The following is a 20,260-nucleotide window of genomic DNA, read 5'->3' as shown; positions in this document are numbered from 1 at the left end:
ATGTAGAATTTTGTCATTGGCGCGCGACAAAAAATATTGGAATTTGTTGCGCTCGCGATTAGAAATACATATGCGATCGTCGCATCTTTTCTTCGTATGCATCTTGAGAAAAAACGGTTCTTCGCATCTACGGATTCCTCCTGAAAGACATGGGTAGTGAGATGTTCTCGATCACAATCGCGTCTCACTATCTTGTCTTTCATGCGGCGTCCGTTCGCTCCGACGATGTTGCACAAAGGTATGAAAATGACGCGATGAAAATTACAATTATGATCTATTGTGCCAGTAGGAAACGAATCGAGGCGAGAAACGAGTAATGATATGAAAGGAGAAAGAGAGAAGTTCGGAAGAGATGAGGTAAACACACTTTAGGAGCAAGATTAAAAGAACGAGGGAATACTTAGCCGTCTCATCGCTCGAAGATTTCCATAAACAAAAAAAAAGCAGAGAAAAGGAGCGGAAAGTGTTTGTGGAAAATGCAAATATCGGCATCCCACACGAAAGACAGGACATACTTTTACCATCAAAGTTGGTTTGTCATAGAGTTCGACTATCACAGCCAGCTTTGATGATCAAAATTGTGTCCGTTCTCAACGCGCTCCGCTGGTTAAAAGAACGGAGTCGTGAAAGTCGAGTGACAGAAACCGGAAGATGCGGGGAAACACGTAGCGCGGGAGAGGCGGTGAAGAGAGAAGATACGTCGGGAATATACCTTTTGCGGTCCGATACAACAAATTGGTTGTGGAATGTTTCGAGTCATATCACAGCCATTTTGTTGAGCTGGCCCGCAGAATCGATCGTCGAGAAGATTCCGCTCTCTACCTGTTGAATCGATATCACGGACGTGTGGACGAACGGATAATAAGGAAGACCAAGAGAAGTTAACTTCGGCGTTCTTTTCGCATATACGTTGCGCGAGGAATCATTTTCGTATACTTCTTAAAAATCACTAAGCAAAGCTCCGTCCGACGAACAGCATTTTACATACAGGAGAAACGCGATCCAATCGTCAAATTGGTTGTGGCGTGTTGCTTTTCTAAATTTCATATCACAGCCATTTTTGACGATTTGGATTGCCGTTTTACGCATCGCCTTCTCCTCTTAGCGCGGAAATGGAGAAGGATATAATAGATAGGATCGTCATGCGGAGGCATCCTGGAGGCTGCGTCTTCGGCTACAAGAAAGCGTGTGCTCGCGTTGCTCACAAAGTGGTTGTAATATGCTGATGTAATGTCCATATCACAGCCAGCTTTGATGAGCGTTGCGGCATTCACAATTCAGCAAGTTTTGGACGCAAGAAATTTAGCAATTTTTTTCTGTATTTTGATATTTAACAAGTCGGAATCGATTAGAAATACTATAAATAAGGAAAATTATTATTTTGAACCGTTCAAAAGCCAAACCGACTAACTCCATCAATTTATTTTATGTCTGAAAAGTTAAGCACCAATCATGTGCGTTGGTACTAAAATTGGGAAAATTGCAAAAAGTGAAATTAATCAGTTTGGCTTTTGAGCGGTGATATAGTTCTATTGCGCAATAGTCGTAATTCGAATATTTTATTTATCTTCATGCAATGAAGATATATTATTCTGTATTATGTGATATTTCGTCAAATGTAAATATTTCGTTATGACAATAAGCGCTAATATCCATTAATTAATATATTTCTTGCAGAACGCAAGGCTGATTGCATAAAATCGACTGTTCCTCCCATCAGAGTGGTTGTGATGTGGTGCTATTAATTCATATCACAGCCAGCTTTGATGAGCGGAACGGAATGATGTATTTCATCTGATATTAAAACTTATAAATGTTATTCTTATAAATATAAAAATATTATCTAATGTATATACGATTGCTTAATTTTAATTAGAGCCTATATTTTTTATATTACATAATTATAGATATTCTAAGTGACAAGTGAATGTATTAGATAGCACGCGCGAATATATTTTTCATATTAAATTTTTCAACGCTTATAACAATTTATTTCCATATTTTATATCGATTCGCAGCTCATGTGTAGACTGGCACCGCTGATTGGTAGCGAAATTACAGAAAAGGTCTTTTTGAGACGATACTTAGACCTATGCGAGGACAATGACATGATGGTGAGAAGAACTTGCGCTACACATTTTGGGGAAATGTGCACCGCTGTAGGGAAAGGAAAACTGTTTAACGAATTGGTAAGTTCTAATTATAAAAATAGCTCAAAAATTATAAATAATACTATCAATTTAATGCTAAATTTACACATTATTTAAATTGTTCTTAGATTCCTACGTTTGTCGATTTGTGCGGCGATGGAGTGTGGGGTGTACGAAAAGCATGTGTCGAGGTGATGATGCCAGTTTCTTGCTGTTCGACACCTGAGTTCCGTCGATTGTTACTAGCAGACATATTGGCTAAGCATTTGAACGATGATTCAAAGTGGGTACGAATATCAGCTTTTCAAATACTCGGACCGTTTATATCGACCTTCGCCAAGCAGTTCACCGAAGTCACCTATAATAAAAACGGCGAGTTAGTGTACAATAGCAAACAGGATAATCATCTCAGGTATGACAAAGCACTTTCTTATTTTTTAGTTATGTTGCAGTTTGCATTGTATATATTAATCTAAATGAAATATGTGTTTTTATAGCATACGTTACTCGTACGACGGAATCTTCCCTATGAAAGGCGCATTCAAAAATCAGATATCTGATATGGACGAAAATACGAAAAGCTCTTTTTATCTGCCTGTGAGACAAGTACGTGCATGCGCTAATGCTCCAAAATGCATCACTCCTCAAATGGAAGATTTGTGTGAAGAATTAAGTAAGAATTACGTAAGTAAGGTATGTTTAAACATTGAAATTATCTTTCAATGTTTATTGAAATTATTCTTCTAAACAGCACAACAGAAATTAATCTATTTTTAATTTAGTTTTTTTTTTATTTTGAAGCACCATAAAAAATAATTTATAATTTATTCTTGATAAATAATCGATATTTTTTAAAATCATTTTATTATCTATATGAGCACCTCAGAGGTATACTATGTTAAGTCACATGAACATAATTCATGAATCTAAAGAGATTTTTCGTTTTTAATATGCTTTCAGTAAAATACTTGTAATGTTTTGTAGATTTTTTTATATTTTGTTCGTAGATATATCAAACTTTGATGTTTCAGAAGTTGTGTGAATATAATTTTAATGTGACTTACTATTTATCTGGTGAATGTGTTATCGCATTATGACTTAATTTTGTACAGTCAACATCTCTATTTTCATTGAAAACATTTGCCATTAGGTAAAAATTGGAGTATACAGTTTTGATAATGACAACACACACGCGCACACACAAAATTTTCGAAAAAATGTGACTTAACATAATATACCTTTGAAGTGCTCATATGAAATAAGCTATGATTTTATGTGTTTCTCAGTGTGTATACATACATTAACCATATTCTATATTTAATTTTCAGATTATGCAAAAAGCGAAAAAGAGACATGGTCATTTCAAAGACGCGGACGATACGGAAAAATACAATCCGTTTTTATATTATTACATCCCTCCGGATGTACCGTTGGATGACGAACTCACTCATGCTGCGAGGCAGTCGGCGATGAATCGTAATAACGCACAGAAAGCAACGGAACAGGATTCCGCGATCGAAGTGAATAGCTCGTCCAGCTCTTCCGGAATCTCCATTCCCATTGCGAATTTAAGTGATGAGGAAGACTCAAATACGGATGAACATTTCGATCAACTCAATTCAAGCCGAATAATGATCGATAATCAAAAAGAGGAGGAAGACAACGATGAAGATGACGATGAAGAAGATGATGACGAAGATGATGACGACGACGACGATGATGATGACGACCATCCCTCATCACATCGCATAACAGGCGCGCTGAATAATAGAGGACGCAAGGAGTATTCCTTATTGAATTGGGATTCTGATATCTTGAATCGACAAAAAAGATGGACGAAAATGATCGAAATGTATAATTTCTCCGCGAACAAAAGTAATAAGCCTCGTAACTTGAGCAAGGACTTCGATATGAAGAACAATGGGCAGGAAATCGTGCCTCAGGAGCTAATCAATTATTACGTGTCGATGGCCGATCCAGAGCAATGCGTGGACATGGGCGCGGAAATTCCGCATCATTGTGCCTTCAGTTTTCCCGCGGTCGCGCTTACGCTGGGCAAGGAGAACTGGCATTACTTGAAGGAAGCTTATCAGTCGTTGTCCAGCGCGAAGCACTGGAAAGTCAGGCGTACACTGGCATCCAGCATCCATGAGATCGCCATGATTCTGGGCGAAGAACTCACTGCCACCGACCTCGTGCCGATCTACGACGGCTTCATCAAGGATCTGGACGAGGTCCGAATAGGTGTGCTCAAACACCTCGCGACCTTTCTACAAATACTCAAGCCCGCCGATCGCTGCCAATATTTGCCGAGGTTAAGTGATTTCCTCGCTACGGACAACGAGTGGAATTGGAGGTTCAGGGAGGAACTGGCTAAGCAGTTGCTTGACATTGTAACCCTGTACAGCCCAAACGATGTAGCGCAAAGCATCGCGCCGCTGTCTCTTCAATTGCTCGTAGACAAGGTTGCCGCCGTTAGAAACGTCGCGCTTGAACTGGTAATAAATTTTGGATTTTGCACATATCGTACACTTCCTGATCATGCTGCCTGTAAATTAACTATCCGATTTTTTTTTTGCAGATCACGCGAATCATGATCTACTTGTCCACCGAAGACATTCTCGTTACGTCTCTCATTTACGAACTTCGAGAGACTCTAGTTTTAAGCGCTAAGAGATGGATACACCGACAAACTTACGCACTCTTGTGCGCGCACTTGATACGCAATGACGCGATCACGGGTAGTAAATTTACTAAGGAGATGTTACCATGTTTGATAAGTTTGTCGTGCGACAGAGTACCAAACATAAGACTGGCCGTAGCGAGAACTTTAGCGACGGATGTTAGTGCGATGGGCTGTGAGTATCATATTGCTGTTACGATACATCACGCTGATTCGACACGTTGTGATTCTATATTTCTTAAATATTTTTAGTGGACAACTTGGGCGTGGAAGCGATGGAAGAAGTGGAAAGAATACTCACCAAAATGCGGGTCGACGCCGACCGAGATGTGCGAGTATTGGCCGGAGGTGAGGAAGAAATAGTCATACTGGCTTATTGTTCCTCCGACGAGAATAACCAAGTCGAACAAGCAAGAAATATACTATTTTAATAGCGGTCTATTCTGATCTCATGATCACGGCGGAGTCACTGCGGTTTTATCGAAAGGAAAACGAAGTTTTTGTTACGTATGGCGTGTATATAAAATTTGTTTTCCTCTTATATAAAAATGCAGTCACTTTATATATATAGAAATATCACAAGATACGTCTTGGTTCTTCCACACTGTGACTAGTTTTTGTAAATGATAAACTAAACTTGTGCAACTAGTATGCGAACATCAAGCTTCGATCACAAACCGATACGTACCAGATCTATCGGATAGTTGCAATTACAGGCAAACCGATAATGTTAAGAGCGAGCTCAAGTATAATGTTCACGATTTAAATAGACAAGTAATAGTCATTTACAAAGATGAGTGATTCGCATTTGCGTCCTTTAATCTAGGACTGAGTTGTATCATGATCGCATACCTTGCGAATATGTAACAACGTATGAGTGTAGGAATACGTGTGTGTATGTATAACAGTACGAAAAATGTACGTTTACCATTGTGATCAATTTGTAGATGTAACGCTCTTTTGAGTAAAATGATTATTGCATTATAACTGAAGGACAGTGTTTACTCGACTCGATTTCTCATTTGCTTGATTTATTTCACAAATGTTCGATTATGTAATCGTTCGGTACTACACATTGCGCATCATAATTTTGTAGCATTTTTATTATGCACTTAATCGAGAGAGACGCGGCATAGCATCAAAATGTAAATCTATGAGGCACATTTTATCCAAATTTAGCAGCATTTAGGCACGTGCCATGTATAGAAATATTTGCAAATCGTTTGCGCTCTCTACGAAAAGTACTGTTATCTATCTTATTCGCTAATGAAATGCAAATTTGTATTTGCTCACAATATATTTCAATTTTTACTTTATGCCTAATAAATTGAGATAAAAATGTTGGTCCGTGACTGAATTTTATCACGATCTTTTTTTTTTTTAACAATCGATACGATAATAAACAAACGTGAAGATGTATTGTAGGACACTTTATAAATATTGTACAATATCCAGATTTTATAATACACAAAAACGCGTAAATTACTAATGAAAGCGCGACGTCGCTAAAAAAAAAAAAAAATTGAATTGTATAGACTCAAAGCTACTTGCACAGAAAGCATTTGTTATGCAGCGTTCGTTAACATTTTGTGACATGATTGTTGCCAGGGGCGGATATGTCCGTTCATTTTAAAAATGATGGGAATACGATGATTGAGCTGCGACAGACTAATTGAGCGGCAAGCGCTCCCGTTATTTGTGAATATTGACGAAGAAGGAAGTATTGTTTAAAATGCTCTGTATAATATATTATGTGTTTGATAATGGGAGAATGAAAAATGTACATCAAATGACTTGTTAGAGTTTTGCGACAACCGTGTTATACATGGAATAATGAACGAGGAAAGTTTTTCGAGACTGTAAAAATTTCATTCGCATACTATATAATAAAGAAGTTTCATACGGCGATAATATTTGTATTATAAACTTTCAATGATTTTATCGTATCTTGCTCAAATTATCTTCCCAAATAAATAATCATTGATCTCTAGTCTTCTCATTATATGAATTTTAAAAGTTCTGCGTCAAGAAGTAAAAATAGATTTGTACAAAAACTGTTATCCATAAAAAAAAAAAAAATAAATAAAATAATGTTAAAAAATTTGATACTCCGCGAACTTTCTTTATCGAAAAGTAAATTCTGTTTTATTATTGAAGTATATCAATGTTTTTCGGATATACTATATCATGCTTTTATTTATCTTAAGTCAATAAAATTTTTGAAAAATTCTATTGCTAAAGCGAGTGATAGCATTATATCAAATGCTCTGGTATCTTTTTTAATTCAATTTGTAATTACAAGTTGCGTTGATACGATGACATGACATTTACAGATTAATTCGAATCTCGTTAAATCTTTAATTGAATCCCAATACTTTTTATTAAGCAACATTTGTTGGTATCTCAAATTATTGAAAAATATAGCTGAGAATAATTACACTAACAAGAGAGAAGAGTTTATGCAATGATCGAAAGATTTATTTATTTTAACTCGTCATTATCATATTATTTTTTAATTGTGACTAATAACGTGTCGCTGTCACCGCACATAATACTTGCATCGATCGTCATTTGTTTATTCAGCGGAAGATTTTTCAGAATATTCCAAGGAACTTTCCCGGGGGACAAGCTGGCAATTGACATGCTTTCTCCTCCATCTCGGTTTCCGCATCGTTGCAATCTCGCAGACAATGCCTCCATCTGATTTGCCGGCCCTTGCCGCAGGTTACACTACAGCTGCTCCAGTCCATCCATCTGCTCCACTTACGGCGCGGTTTTCTTCTCGTATGGTTCTCTCCTCGCACAAATCTCGAGCTGCCGGAAGGCATTTGGAATGTTTTTTTCCCTGCCAAAGCCACCTGTCCACTGTTTTTTGCAAAGTGTTGACGGTTGTCAATATTGCCGACGGTCTTGGAACTCGAAACACCTTGTTTCTCCAAAACAATCCGTGGTGTTCTTTCGACGGCTGTGCGATCCGCGTTTTTACTAGTGCAAGAATCCGTTACGTAAAGAGTTTCGTTACGGTCGTTGACATAGATTTCCAATTCGCTTACCTGAAATGTGACCAGAAATGTTTTGCAAATTCTGATACAATTAATGAAAAATTGATTTTATCTCAACGATCTCTTACTTTGACGATTAATTTTTCAGCAAGTTCCTTAATTTCTCCGATCGACCTCACAGCGCGATTACCGCGAATTCTTCTATGCTTTGTCTTATGCTTCATATTTCCGATCGACGTTCTTTGTTCAGCGTTCCTGAACTGCTTCGATCTCGTGTTTATATTATTTCGTAAATAACACTCAGAAGTAATTTCTTGGTTTCTCTTTGCGCGCGATTTCATATTCCCATTCGACAATTCCACAGATATTTTGTTCACGTGATTATATTTTCCATTTTTTGAATCATCTTTTATTCCCAGCGAATTAAATTTAGTCGAATAAGATTCTGAATTATATAATCTATTTCCAGAATTATTTGTTTCTTGATTGGAGGTATTGCTTCCATAATCTGACTTCTTCAACGTAAATTCTATCATCAAGTTATCATCTCTTCTCGGTAGAAGAATCTCTTTTTCATCTGTTTTCTCAGTGGAATCGAAGTTCGGAGTGATTTCAAGATTTGTAATATTGAAATTGGAAATTTTGTCAATTTTTGCCCCATATTTTGGTGATATAGTTGAATAAGGATGAGTTCCAACGGAACAATCCGTCCAGTTAACAGTAAATGAAGATACATTTGTGGGAATTTTTTCGATACGAACACGCAACTCCGCTTTTCCAGTATGTACGAAAGGTAGTATGACGGCATTTTGCTGTTCACTAGAACTTTTATTAATTGATAAATATGCATTTTAGGTTACACAGCGCAGATTTTGTTGTATTTTGTTGTTAGATATGTTGTAGGGGAGATTGTTCCGAATAATTCCCCGCAAAAATTAAGTGGCGGACGGCATTGGTTTAAGAGATATAACAAATTTAAAGTTTCACAATATAGATCGTGTACACCGTAATAATCGATTATTTAATTTATTATTTTCAAAAATCTGTTTATAACTTTCACGCGTGGGCGGGGAGGGGCGGAGCTCCTCCCGCGCCCACGTATTCCGTGCATATTTTCACCAGAATGAGAAGTAAAGAAAAATAATAAAATGCGAGAAATAGGTAAAGCCGACTGTTGACAAAATATGACCATGTAGCTTGTTTACATTCTTCAACAGATTAGTACAACGTACACAAACTTCACTGCTCGTAATATCAACTTATAACACCTAAAGTAGAGCATTAAAATTGTGAAACTTTTATTTATTATATCTCCTAAACCAATGTCGTCCGTTACTTAATTTTTGCGGGGAATTATTCAGAATAACTTCCCCTACAACATATCTAAAGCGCAACAAAATCGGTGCTGTGTAACCTAAAATGCATATTTACTCAGTTCTTAAACTGCTATGTCCGGATTCTCTTTTTTCTATTTTAGATCCCATCTGTGATTCGTCGATCGTTTTGACGGGTATTTCAATTCCTGCCTTTTTAATTCTTTTTTCTATAAGTGAAATAAATTGAAAAAAATTGTATATTCTGAATTAAAAACACAAATCCACAATTATATTTAATATGCTATTATTAAAATGCTATTATTATTATTATTAAACATACTTGTACTATTTGCCTTTTTCATAATAGATTTTTGGGAAAATTTTGAAGTACTATGCTTCTTGTTGCCGATTTTAGTGTGTTTAGTATTTTCTTTCGCATGTTTCTTATGTCGTTTACTTCTAGACAAAACTCTTCTTTTATGTCGCAAATATGGCATACTTATTGTAGTTCTATAAAAGACATCAGAATATTGAATCCTGCCATCCGTGTTCAAGTTTGATCCTTTGTTAAATAAATTTATAGCATCAGACTTGTTCCAGAAATTTGTAGAAACAAGTGGAAAAGAATTTATTAAATTCATAGAATAATTCCATTGGTGATTAATGATCGAATCATTCATCAGTACGTTTCTCTTAACGCGAATATGGTTTGTGAAATCCTGATCATTCCTATTCTGAAGATCCTCTATTATTGCTGGACCATTATAATCCACTAAAGTTTTTTTATTTATACTATCCATAGCATTTTTATATTTTTCTTTAGCATTTGTGTTTTTAACAATTTGATTGCTATTAGAATAGATGATCTTGTTTGAGAGTCTTAATTTAGTAGTTTTAATCAAATCATTTTTACAAAGCAATTTTCTTTTCCAAAAATTTTTGGAGGAATCATGTGCCAACTTTTCTTCTTGAAAATCCAAAAAGGAAATATTTTGTTCTGAAAAAAAATATAAGCGGTGAATATATATATATAAAATGTTGATATCTTTTTTGCGTTTATCTTAAGAATGATTACAATTATTATATATTTTAAGATTTATTATTTATTTCTGCAGCTCAATATTGTATTTATTGTTTTCACAAGTCTGTTTAAATTTCAAAAAGAATAGATTAATCAAATATATTTTAATATTTAAATAAATTAATTAATAAATTAAGTAATTATATTAATAGCGAATAAATTTAATAATAATTATGATGATTGCAAACGACAGAGATACTTGGATATATTTCATTTTTTGATACGGTCAGGTCAAAAAGTAGTAAATCCATCAAAATCCAAATCCAACTAGCAAAGCAGATTGACAATCTCAGCATAACACGACACGTTGATGACTTTAGTGAACAGGTTAAAATTGATATCAGCAACTTGTTTTTAAGTTTGTTTAAAATGACATGAGGTATACACTGTTATAATAAATAAACGTCAAGCATGTACCGTATCCACTTCTTTTATTCACGCGTCCGAGGCTGTGTTCCGAAATTCAGTCGCCGGTTTGTAGAAGAGAAAAGATATAAGAGTCTTTTGTCTCGCTTCCACCGAGCCGATAACAGCGGACGATAATTGGCCGCATTCAGCGGACTCAACAGTTGGGCAAAGTAACTAGATTTTCCGCTGAATGACGCTCTAAAAGTAAGAGCCAATCACGTTCGATTGTTATTAAGTAACAAGGAAACTTCGCCAGCGAAACTTCGCTGCATGAAAATGTACCTTTAAACTGCAGACTGGAGTCATTTATTTCCCCTTCTTATATTTCCTTGATTCGCAGCCTTCCACAAAACAATATAACACCATTTTTATATATTTAAATTATTGTCAAAGATTCAAGCCGACATCATGCACTAAACACCACGCACCTTTGACACGTACACTATTGTATGGATTAGTTATTCCCGGTCCCGTTGCCACACGGTGTCGCCACAGATCTTGGATACTAAGTCAAGTTGGCTTTAGTAGTCCACATTTTCATAGTCAAAGGGTTTAAGAGATATAACAAATTAAAGTTTCACATTTTTAGTGCTCACATGGCAATAACGTGGATTTCACGTACTGTTTTTGACGGGTACCTTGGAGGTGTTGCGTTCTGTTCTAGATATTCTGCTCGCAATACTGCGTGGTACTGCATAAACGAATGCACCCTACAACTTTTTTAACATATACATTATTATTTTTATAATCTTTTAAAATGTTAAATAAACTAAAAAATGAAATAAATAATATCGTATCATCCAGCAATAGTAATTCTTCATCAGAACTATCTGACCACAGGTCAGAATCTGAGCTACTATTGCTTTTGATTACTTTTACAGCATAATGAATAACATTATCCAATACTCTTTCCATTATTCTTGAAGATTGAATTTTTTTAAATAAAATGTGCTTAAAGATATAATTCACAAAAAATTAACACCTAACCTTTAAATATAATCATAATAATAAATAATAAATTAATAGATCAATATCTCCATAAAAATATGATTCAATCTAAAAATTTTACCTAATCTAAAAATTTTATTACATTTTAATTGTTTGAATATTACGTTTGTTTTAAAATCTTCTCTTTACTTATATTGAAGTTTTGCCTAGATTTCCTATTGGAAGATATGATCCGAGCAGTTATTCACGTAGATGTCCATTCGGTAAATTAGGTCACGTGACTAGCAGATAAGAGACGCAATAGATGCGCTAACTACTGCGTAAACGAATGCACTCTTTGTGTCGAGTTGTGTCGTTGTAGAAGAGTATTATGACATACACTGTGTGATTTGTGTCACCTGTGTTCTTTGGTGGAAAACCATCTATGTTGAGCCGATTGATATCTAAAATTCAAAATGAATTTTATTAAAGTTAAAAATTGTACCCATGGACCTAGAAATATATGGATAGAGCAATAAGTGGTTTTATTGGCGAGGGGGGTTAAGCCTGAGCGGCAGGAGGAAATCAAGCAGCGGCATGTTGGTCGGCTAGAAAAATGGTGGTGTTGTTAATCTAATCTTGGCTTGGCGCTTGCGTAATGAATAATATTCATATATTATAATTTCCGTGCTCGTTTAGTTACACGAGTTACCCGTGGCCGCCATCTTGATCGGTTAGTTTTCTCCCTGCCCCTCTGGCTTCAACCCCGCTAGCTATCGTCCATATATTCCTAGATCCATGATTGTACTACACAATTGTCAATCTATGGTATTTCCATACGTTGGAACAGCCATCTAAACCGAATTTCCGTAAATTCCGCAATTCATGTTTTTTTATCGAAGCTGGTTATAAACGTTGTTTTTTGGTGATCCACGTCATTCTCTTTTGTTTAAGATCTTTAGTCCAATGATTTAAAAATTTATGTATTTCTCTAATATGTGTATTATATATATATGTTATTTCTTTATATCTTTCAATAATAGTTGATAATTATAAAATCCTATGTCTAAATTTTAAGCGTCGACCTCATACTATACTGTAATGCTTGTTAATAATGTCATTTTTGTAAAATAAGTGATTCTTTTATTTAAAAAAAATCAGTAAAAAATGTTTTCATTTCTGTGTGGTTAAAGTAGCTTTTGTTTCCTTGGAAGTCAAATTCAAATAAACCGTACTCTGTAGTAGTATACATATGAGAGCTATCAAATTGTACAGAATATATATGATGGTTCATATTTTGACTTACATTATACTTCTAAAAATTTTTAAGACAGTTAATAATAGATTACATAAAGTATAAGATACATAAAATTTGACAGTAATACAAACTTGAATCAAACTACTTCGTCTTTGATCCCATAGAATGACCTTATTATAATTCGTCCCCGTCATAATAGTATGCAAATTATCTGATGAAAAACATGTTAATTCCAAAATGTGATTTAGATAAGTAGGAACCTCCCATGTACGTACAAATTCGGATGTTCTGAAATCACAATAGTAAATATAACTAAATTGAATGATCCAATTAATGTTAACAATAAGATTTATTACCTTATATCCATTTTTTTAATATTACGATTACAACACATGAGAATAGTGTAAGGATCTTCCCATAGTAGTCGGAGACAAACATCAAAGTCTTTATTTATCACTGGAGAACTTAAATTTCATTACATTAGTTTGTTGTATATTATTCCAAATGATAAAACTCCCGTTTAGGGGAGGCTTCTTTAATAATCTTGACATATGTTGTCGAAGTCAGTGTCCTGAGTATCAATCAAAAGATTTTAGCCGTCACTCGTTGCTTCTTAAAAAGTTATTAACAATAAAAGTTTACTGAATAGAATGCAATTTTCTGACATCATGTACATTTAATAGAGCTTTTGATTGTTACGAAGGACACTGACCTCAACGGCGGTGCTCATTCCAATATATATATAGCGTTCACTGGCTCTATAACATATTGGAGTGAACCCATAGATGTATGAATACCTGGATGGAGTGATAAGTGGTCTTATAGGCGAGGGGGTTAAAGCCTGAGCGGCAAGAAAAAATCATGCAGCGGTCAAGTTGGTCGGCTAAAAAAAACAGTGTTATTAACCTAACCTAACCTTGGCTTGGCGCTTGCGTAATAAATAATATTTATATATTATATATATATATATATATATATATATATAATATTATATATATAATAATATTTATATATTATAAATTCCGCGCTCGTTTAGTTGCCCGGATTACGCATAGCCGCCATCTTGGTCGGCTAGTTTTCCCCTTGTCCCTCTGGCTTCAACCCCGCTTGCTATCGCTCCGTCCATATATTCTTGGCTGCGTTCCGAAATTCACTGCCAGTACTGAAAATCTATAATATACGTAACGTAAACTGCAGCTTTTCAGTATTGGTAGTGTATTTCGGAACACAGCCCTTACGTACATGAGTAAACCTTAAAACAGTGGGGATAAATCATTGTGGAAAGAGAGAATTTAATATTGCCGGGAGGTATCTGTCTCATCCTCGCGGTATAAATATGAAAGGAGTATAGATATCCTCCTGGTTACTACTGCTCTCCTTGGCCGGAAAACTACACATTGACTTTTATGGGAAGGCTCTCTCCAGCATGTTACAGAACGAGTCACGCGACGCGAGGTAACTGAAGAATAGCGTCGTTCTTATTCACACTGACAATGAACGCGTCGCCGCAAGGAGACGAGAGATAATAGTAGAGAATAATAATTATCTAATAATAGTATTAGACAATAATTTGAAACTTATGAATAATGTTACATTTTCTGTAATTTGCCTCATAACAAATGCGCGCAATCTGGGATCTCATACAAAGGAAGAATCTTTTGTCTTTAGAATGTCGAGCAACCTAACCGATGCGTCGCGCAAGGAGTCGTGCGGCAAATAATGCAATAAAATGGGATGTTTTGATTGGTTAATTCGTGACGCGATGGATGACGCGACGCGTGACGCGCTCAGATTTTCTGGGTAAACGAAGATTTATATATATATATATATATATATATATATATATATTTATATATAAATTCCACGCTCGTCAGTTATCCGTAGCCGCTATCTTGATTGGCTAGTTTTCCCCTTGCCTCTCTGGCTTCAACTTTTCACGCTATCGTTCCGTCCATATATTCTTACGTCCATGTATAAATATTATAAGTAATTATGGTAGTTTTACACAAATAGACACAGTGTCAAATACTGGAGAGTTGTGTAAGGGTCACTGCACAAGCTTCTGTGTAACGCGTTACGTTGCGTTAAGCACTGGCCGTAAACTTATAGCGTTTTTCATCGACCCAAGTTGATCAATCACTATTTCACTATAAATTCATGTCTATTATTGGTGGAGATGATGCAATGTCGTCATTAATCAACCTTGAGTAGATCAAAATCCATATAATCGAAAACGCTATAAGTTTACCAGTACTTAACGCAACGTAACGCGTTACGGAGAAGTTTGTGCAGTGGCCCTTACACAACTATACTTTTTAAAAAAAAATTTACAAAAATTCTTTTTTTTTTACCTCCTGACTAGGCATAACTTTTTAAGTTATAATTACAAATATTACTAAATTGAATTATATAATAAGTGTCTGTATAATCGAACATTTCTAGAAAACGATTAATTCGCTAAAATATAACTTACCTTTTATCAATATCATAAATCAAAATGGCTGGTAAATTGGTACTAGCAGCAAATTTGGTTTCTGTAGGGTCAATTGAAATTGCACTCACATTATGTTCGGTGCTATAAAGTATTTGGTTTTCTTTTGCAGAATCATCTTCTTCATGTGTATTTTTCTGTATCTAAAAAACGGGCTTTTTACATCCTACTGCATAGCATTATTGCAATTCTTTTTACCTTTATTGAATCTAAAGAACTTGAAATAATATATTGTGTTGTTGCATCAATGTTCTTGACCGAGGTATCATATACATCATCATGAATTTTTAATTGTCGAAGAGATTTATTTGTATCCTGTAATACAATTTTCCAATGCCTAATACTACCATCTCTGCAAGAATTTTTGAGTAAAATAAAAATAAATAAATAAACGTAAAACAAAGTTTATAAATAAATACTCACAGGTGGCAACTTATAATTTCATCATTGCAATAAACAATATCAAGGATGTCAGAGTCGCTAAATCCAACATTCTTGGATTTTGTAAGAGTGCCGTTTCTTCCGCGGTTATGAGCATGAAGACGAGAATTATAAGTATGCCAAATCATACTTTCAGTCATACGCATGCATTTACTACGCGATTTGTAATAACTGTTAGACAATTCACATACCAAACTTGAATTATAATTTCTATTTATCCAGTTGTAATACGTTATAAACTTATTAGGCAAAGATAATAGTGGTTTACATCTGTGGAAAAGAAAATAAGAGATATGTTCTTCAATGTGATCTTATGTAAAATTGCGAATATTTTATCTTCTAAAAATATATAAATATTGAAATGTATTTTAAAAAAACATGGCTATTAAATTAAATCAAGTTATGCACAACTAAACACACAACAAAAAGCTGTGACTTATGGTCTGCTGCATGAAATGTCAATAAAAAAGATAAAGTTGGTAAGAGAAGAAAATACTAACATGTTTGAAAATATATTTTTATTTGCTTATTTGAAGGAACATAAACAATATATTCGTCTTTTTTTCATACAGCAGACCATACTTCATACCAACTGTATTAATTTTCTCTTTCATTCTTTCACATGAAAAATGTCATTTGTCAATGGCACATTTCATACGAATGCTTTGACAATTTGACGCGCATCGCGTTTCCATACGACAATTACCATTATCATCCCGAAATTCGTCAATCTAGCCAACAGTGCATAAATAAATAAAATGAACAATATGTCAAGTATTATTATTTCTATCAAGCAAAGTGTTGTGGAAAAGCTTTCTTGATATACTCTGAGCGCGCGAAATTTTAACAAGCTGATTGGTGAACTTTAAACCTTTCCAAAAAAAAAACAAAAAAAAAAAAAAAAACTAAAAAAAAAAATAAAATAAAATAAAATAAAATTATAACATTAATGTTATGTTACTTATGTTAGTTTGTGTTTACTGGGTAGTGTCTTTTCAGCATAACAAAAGCGTGATAGTATGTATGTACACACGGAGCCAGGAATGCCTTCTCACATGAAGTTACACACGTCTCGTCGGACATGTCAGGCATACCGGACCATGCGTGCTTCACCTCTCAATATTCGTGCATTATAACTGTAGATATTCGAAAAACGGATACGTCAAACTATGAACTGTCAATTACATTTTCCCGCTCTGAGACGGTGTTGTCGTTTTTCGAATATCTACAGTTATAATGCACGAATATTGAGAGGTGAAGCACGCATATCCGGTATGCCTGACATGTCCGACGAGCACATGTAACTTCATGTGAGAAGGCATTCCTGTCCCCGTGTGTACATACGTGCGAACGGTGAAGCGTGAATGCGTGCGAGGCTGAGCAAGAGCGAGATTAAACCATAAGAGAAGCGTAGAGACGACAAAAGAAAAACGCAGAAACGACAAGCAAGTCAATCGAGAATGGGCGAGCGAGTGAGAGTGTAGTCTTTTGTATACCAAATCTCATCACTAAACAGTTTTTATTATAACGGTTACCTATCCTTATTTCTTCTATGTATACAGGATAAATCTGATAAAAAGTTCACTCTGTAATAACTTGTAAACTATGCGTTGTATAAAAAATTGTTGCATACAACGTATAATTAACAAGTTATTCAAAGTGAGCTTTTTATCAGACTCGTCCTGTATATATTGTTACACTCGCAGAACACTCGCGAAAGCGCGCACGCGTGAAATGAGAACATAGATTATAAGAAACTCCGCTTTAATTGAACACAATATTAAAAACACAGAACTACAGCAATTTTTAATTAAAGTAAGAGAGCGCTCGTGACACGTCCTCACGACGCCAAGGAGCAAGCGTAACTCTTTTCTTGTCAATCTGTTGATACCGTAACCAGGCAATGTTTCTTGATCGTTTCACGGGACACGCGGTAACCCGTTCGAGCGCAATATCAGACGACGATATTTCAACGCGGGCACAACAATATACAGGATGTTTGATAATGTTCGTCCAACCGCTCGTGTACAGATAGAGCGCGGTAAACTGAATAAAAAATCCTTTTCCGTTTTGCAATTTTCGCAATAATAATGGAGATATTAATTAAAAAGGATCGACTAATGATAGCGCGTTGCGCGCGATTAGATCGTGAGCTGTACGATCTAGGTGGGTTAGTAGTGTGTCGCAGGGCAATGAAAAACAACTGCGCATAGCGAGAGAAGTAACACGCGAGCAGCGAGCGGGCGGAAACGGCGCGTGAGGCTGGATCTCCGCTGTTATTTTTCGTCGCTGTATGATACGTCGCTGACCCACGTCATCCCGACCCCTACATCGTCGATCCCTTTTAATTAATATCTCCGTTATTATTGCGAAAATTGCAAAACGATAAAGGACTTTTCTATTCAGTTACCGCGCTCTACCTGTACACGAGCGGTTGAACGAACATTATCAAACACTCTGTATATGAGCGCCTTAGAAGTAAACTGTGTTAAGTCACATTTTTACGAAAATTGAGTTATTGTTATTACATAACTCTACACTCCAATTTTTATCCAATGGCAAATGTTTTCATTTCGTTTGAATATTTTCATTTCAATAGATTTTGACTGTTAAAGTTAAGTAACATTCATCATGTAAACAGTGTTATATAAGTCATATTAAAATCATATTCCGTAAACACTTCATTTTTTGAAACGTATCAAAGTACCCATACTTGCAATTGTCCCATCATTCTGAGATTCTGTATAAATAAAATGTTTCGACATGTGGGATTTATATGATATACGTGACGTAAATCGGTTTCGTCAGCAAACGTATTAAAAAAATTCTAGAATTAATTGAAATACAAATAAAGATTAAGCTTTAACTTACCGTGTACGAAAATTTAGCGACACCTCATTCGTAATAAGTAAATTGCTAGCTTTTTTAATTAAGATCTCAATTGATAAACGTTTAAATTGTTTGCATACTTCACAAAGTTGTATTAAAGTATATACATCACAAAACTTGAACATTTCTAGCAGTATCTCCTCTGGAAAAATACTCACACTAAAAGAGCTCATATTTATATGCCTTATCGAGCGTTACCACGTTAGAAAAATCCTACAGTTTGATCGGATGATATGTTCGTTTCACTACACGCTATTACTACACTATAGGACGTACACCACTGAAATATAGAAAGATACTGGAAGAGTAAAGCGTGCCGGAGGGAGAAGATTTCGGGGCAGCTTGTCTTTAGGTACCGTATCTATGATTACGTTTACACGGCCCGATTTACGCCGAAGTTATAACATCGATGTTATAACTACTAACGTTAGATGCCGTGTAAACGCTATTTTATGACAAAGTTATTACATCGATGTAGTTACTTCGTCGTAAAATAGCGTTTACACGGCATCTAACATCAGTAGTTATGGGCGGTATTCATAGTCCGTTCTTATATTCAAGATCGTCTTAAGTGCGGACTTATATTTGCTCTCTTCGTCACACACAGATTGTGTCTGACGAAAAGAGCGAATAGAAGTCTCTACTTAAGATAATCTTGAATATAAGGCCGGTATTCATAGTCCGTTCTTATATTTAAGATTGTCTTAAATATTGTTTTAAAATGCTACGAACCAATCAAAAAGCCATATTAGTATCTTAAAACGACGATGACGATGACTTAAGACGATCTTAAATATAAGAAATGACTATGAATACCGTCCTAAGAACGAACTATGAATACCGGCCTATAACATCGATATTATGGGCGGTATTCATAGTCCGTTCTTATATTTAAAATCGTCTTAAGCACGGACTTATATTCGCTCTCTTCGTCACACATAGATTGTGTCTGACGAAGAGAGCGAATATAAGTTCGTGCTTAAGACGATCTTGAATATAAGAACGGACTATGAATACCGCCCTATAACTTCGGCGTAAATCGGAGTCGTGTAAACGTAGTCTATGGCCGGTATTCATAGTCCGTTCTTATATTCAAGATCGTCTTAAGCACGAACTTATATTCGCTCTCTTCGTCAGACACAATCTATGTTTGACGAAGAGAGCGAATATAAGTCCGTGCTTAAGACGATTTTGAATATAAGAAGGGACTATGAATACCGCCCTATGGCCGGATTCATAGTCATTTCTTATATTTGAAATCGTCTTAAGTCGTCGTCATAAGTCGTCATCGTCGTCTTAAGATACTAATATGGCTTTTTGATTAGTTCGTAGCATTTTAAAACAAAACTTAAGACAATCTTAAATATAAGAACGGACTATGAATACCGGCCTATGACTACGTTTGTACGTCAACCTTAGAGCCTATCCAGACAAACTTGCATAGTTGCATAAACATATGCTTACGAAAATTGATTGGTCCATAAGCAAATGCATAAAGAAATGGACCAATCAATTTCCTTATGCATATGTTTATGCGACTATGCAAGTTTGTCTAGATAGTGCCCAGTTCCACCAACGTAGATTAACTTTAATCCCGGTTCAACTTACTCTTTA

At 35.4% G+C, this 20,260-nt stretch overlaps 2 protein-coding genes across 27 annotated transcripts in view; one reads left to right on the top strand and one right to left on the bottom strand.

Moving 5' to 3' along the window:
• Window positions 1-6,744, top strand: part of LOC105675445 (serine/threonine-protein phosphatase 4 regulatory subunit 1) — a 123,387-nt gene extending 116,643 nt beyond the window's left edge. For 8 of the 9 annotated variants that reach the window (XM_067355608.1, XM_012372607.2, XM_067355610.1 and 5 more), the window contains 6 exons: window positions 2,019-2,189; window positions 2,279-2,562; window positions 2,648-2,843; window positions 3,479-4,648; window positions 4,732-5,008; window positions 5,086-6,744. In XM_067355608.1, coding sequence (XP_067211709.1) covers window positions 2,019-2,189; window positions 2,279-2,562; window positions 2,648-2,843; window positions 3,479-4,648; window positions 4,732-5,008; window positions 5,086-5,264 — 2,277 coding nt within the window. In that variant the 3' untranslated portion in view covers window positions 5,265-6,744. The remainder of the gene's footprint in view (window positions 1-2,018; window positions 2,190-2,278; window positions 2,563-2,647; window positions 2,844-3,478; window positions 4,649-4,731; window positions 5,009-5,085) is intronic. The other variant, XM_067355607.1, reaches the window with a different exon arrangement.
• A 545-nt stretch (window positions 6,745-7,289) lies between these two features.
• LOC105675446 (uncharacterized) lies at window positions 7,290-19,097 on the bottom strand. Of its 18 annotated transcripts, none has more exons than XM_067355633.1 (16): window positions 18,629-19,097; window positions 15,740-16,027; window positions 15,515-15,668; window positions 15,299-15,459; window positions 13,182-13,289; window positions 12,957-13,113; window positions 12,408-12,882; window positions 11,987-12,031; window positions 11,279-11,356; window positions 11,069-11,159; window positions 10,923-10,981; window positions 10,432-10,838; window positions 9,492-10,148; window positions 9,267-9,378; window positions 7,964-8,660; window positions 7,290-7,886 (listed from the first exon to the last, which is right to left on the bottom strand). In XM_067355633.1, the coding sequence occupies exons 12-16, from the start codon at window positions 10,526-10,528 to the stop codon at window positions 7,428-7,430; spliced, it is 2,022 nt and encodes a 673-aa protein (XP_067211734.1). In that variant the 5' UTR covers window positions 10,529-10,838; window positions 10,923-10,981; window positions 11,069-11,159; window positions 11,279-11,356; window positions 11,987-12,031; window positions 12,408-12,882; window positions 12,957-13,113; window positions 13,182-13,289; window positions 15,299-15,459; window positions 15,515-15,668; window positions 15,740-16,027; window positions 18,629-19,097; the 3' UTR covers window positions 7,290-7,427. The 18 variants fall into 18 exon arrangements, with proteins under 18 accessions (XP_067211734.1, XP_067211724.1, XP_067211727.1 ...); XM_067355623.1 differs by having other exon boundaries at window positions 11,069-11,145; window positions 11,237-11,356; window positions 11,731-12,031; window positions 18,629-19,094; XM_067355626.1 differs by having other exon boundaries at window positions 11,731-12,031; window positions 18,629-19,094.
• Between the last annotated feature and the right edge of the window lie 1,163 nt (window positions 19,098-20,260).

This window comes from Linepithema humile, chromosome 5 (genome assembly GCF_040581485.1).
Source record: "Linepithema humile isolate Giens D197 chromosome 5, Lhum_UNIL_v1.0, whole genome shotgun sequence".
Lineage (NCBI taxonomy): Eukaryota > Metazoa > Arthropoda > Insecta > Hymenoptera > Formicidae > Linepithema > Linepithema humile.
The sequence above is the reverse complement of the archived record's forward strand: the minus strand, read 5'-3'. Positions and strand labels throughout refer to the sequence as shown.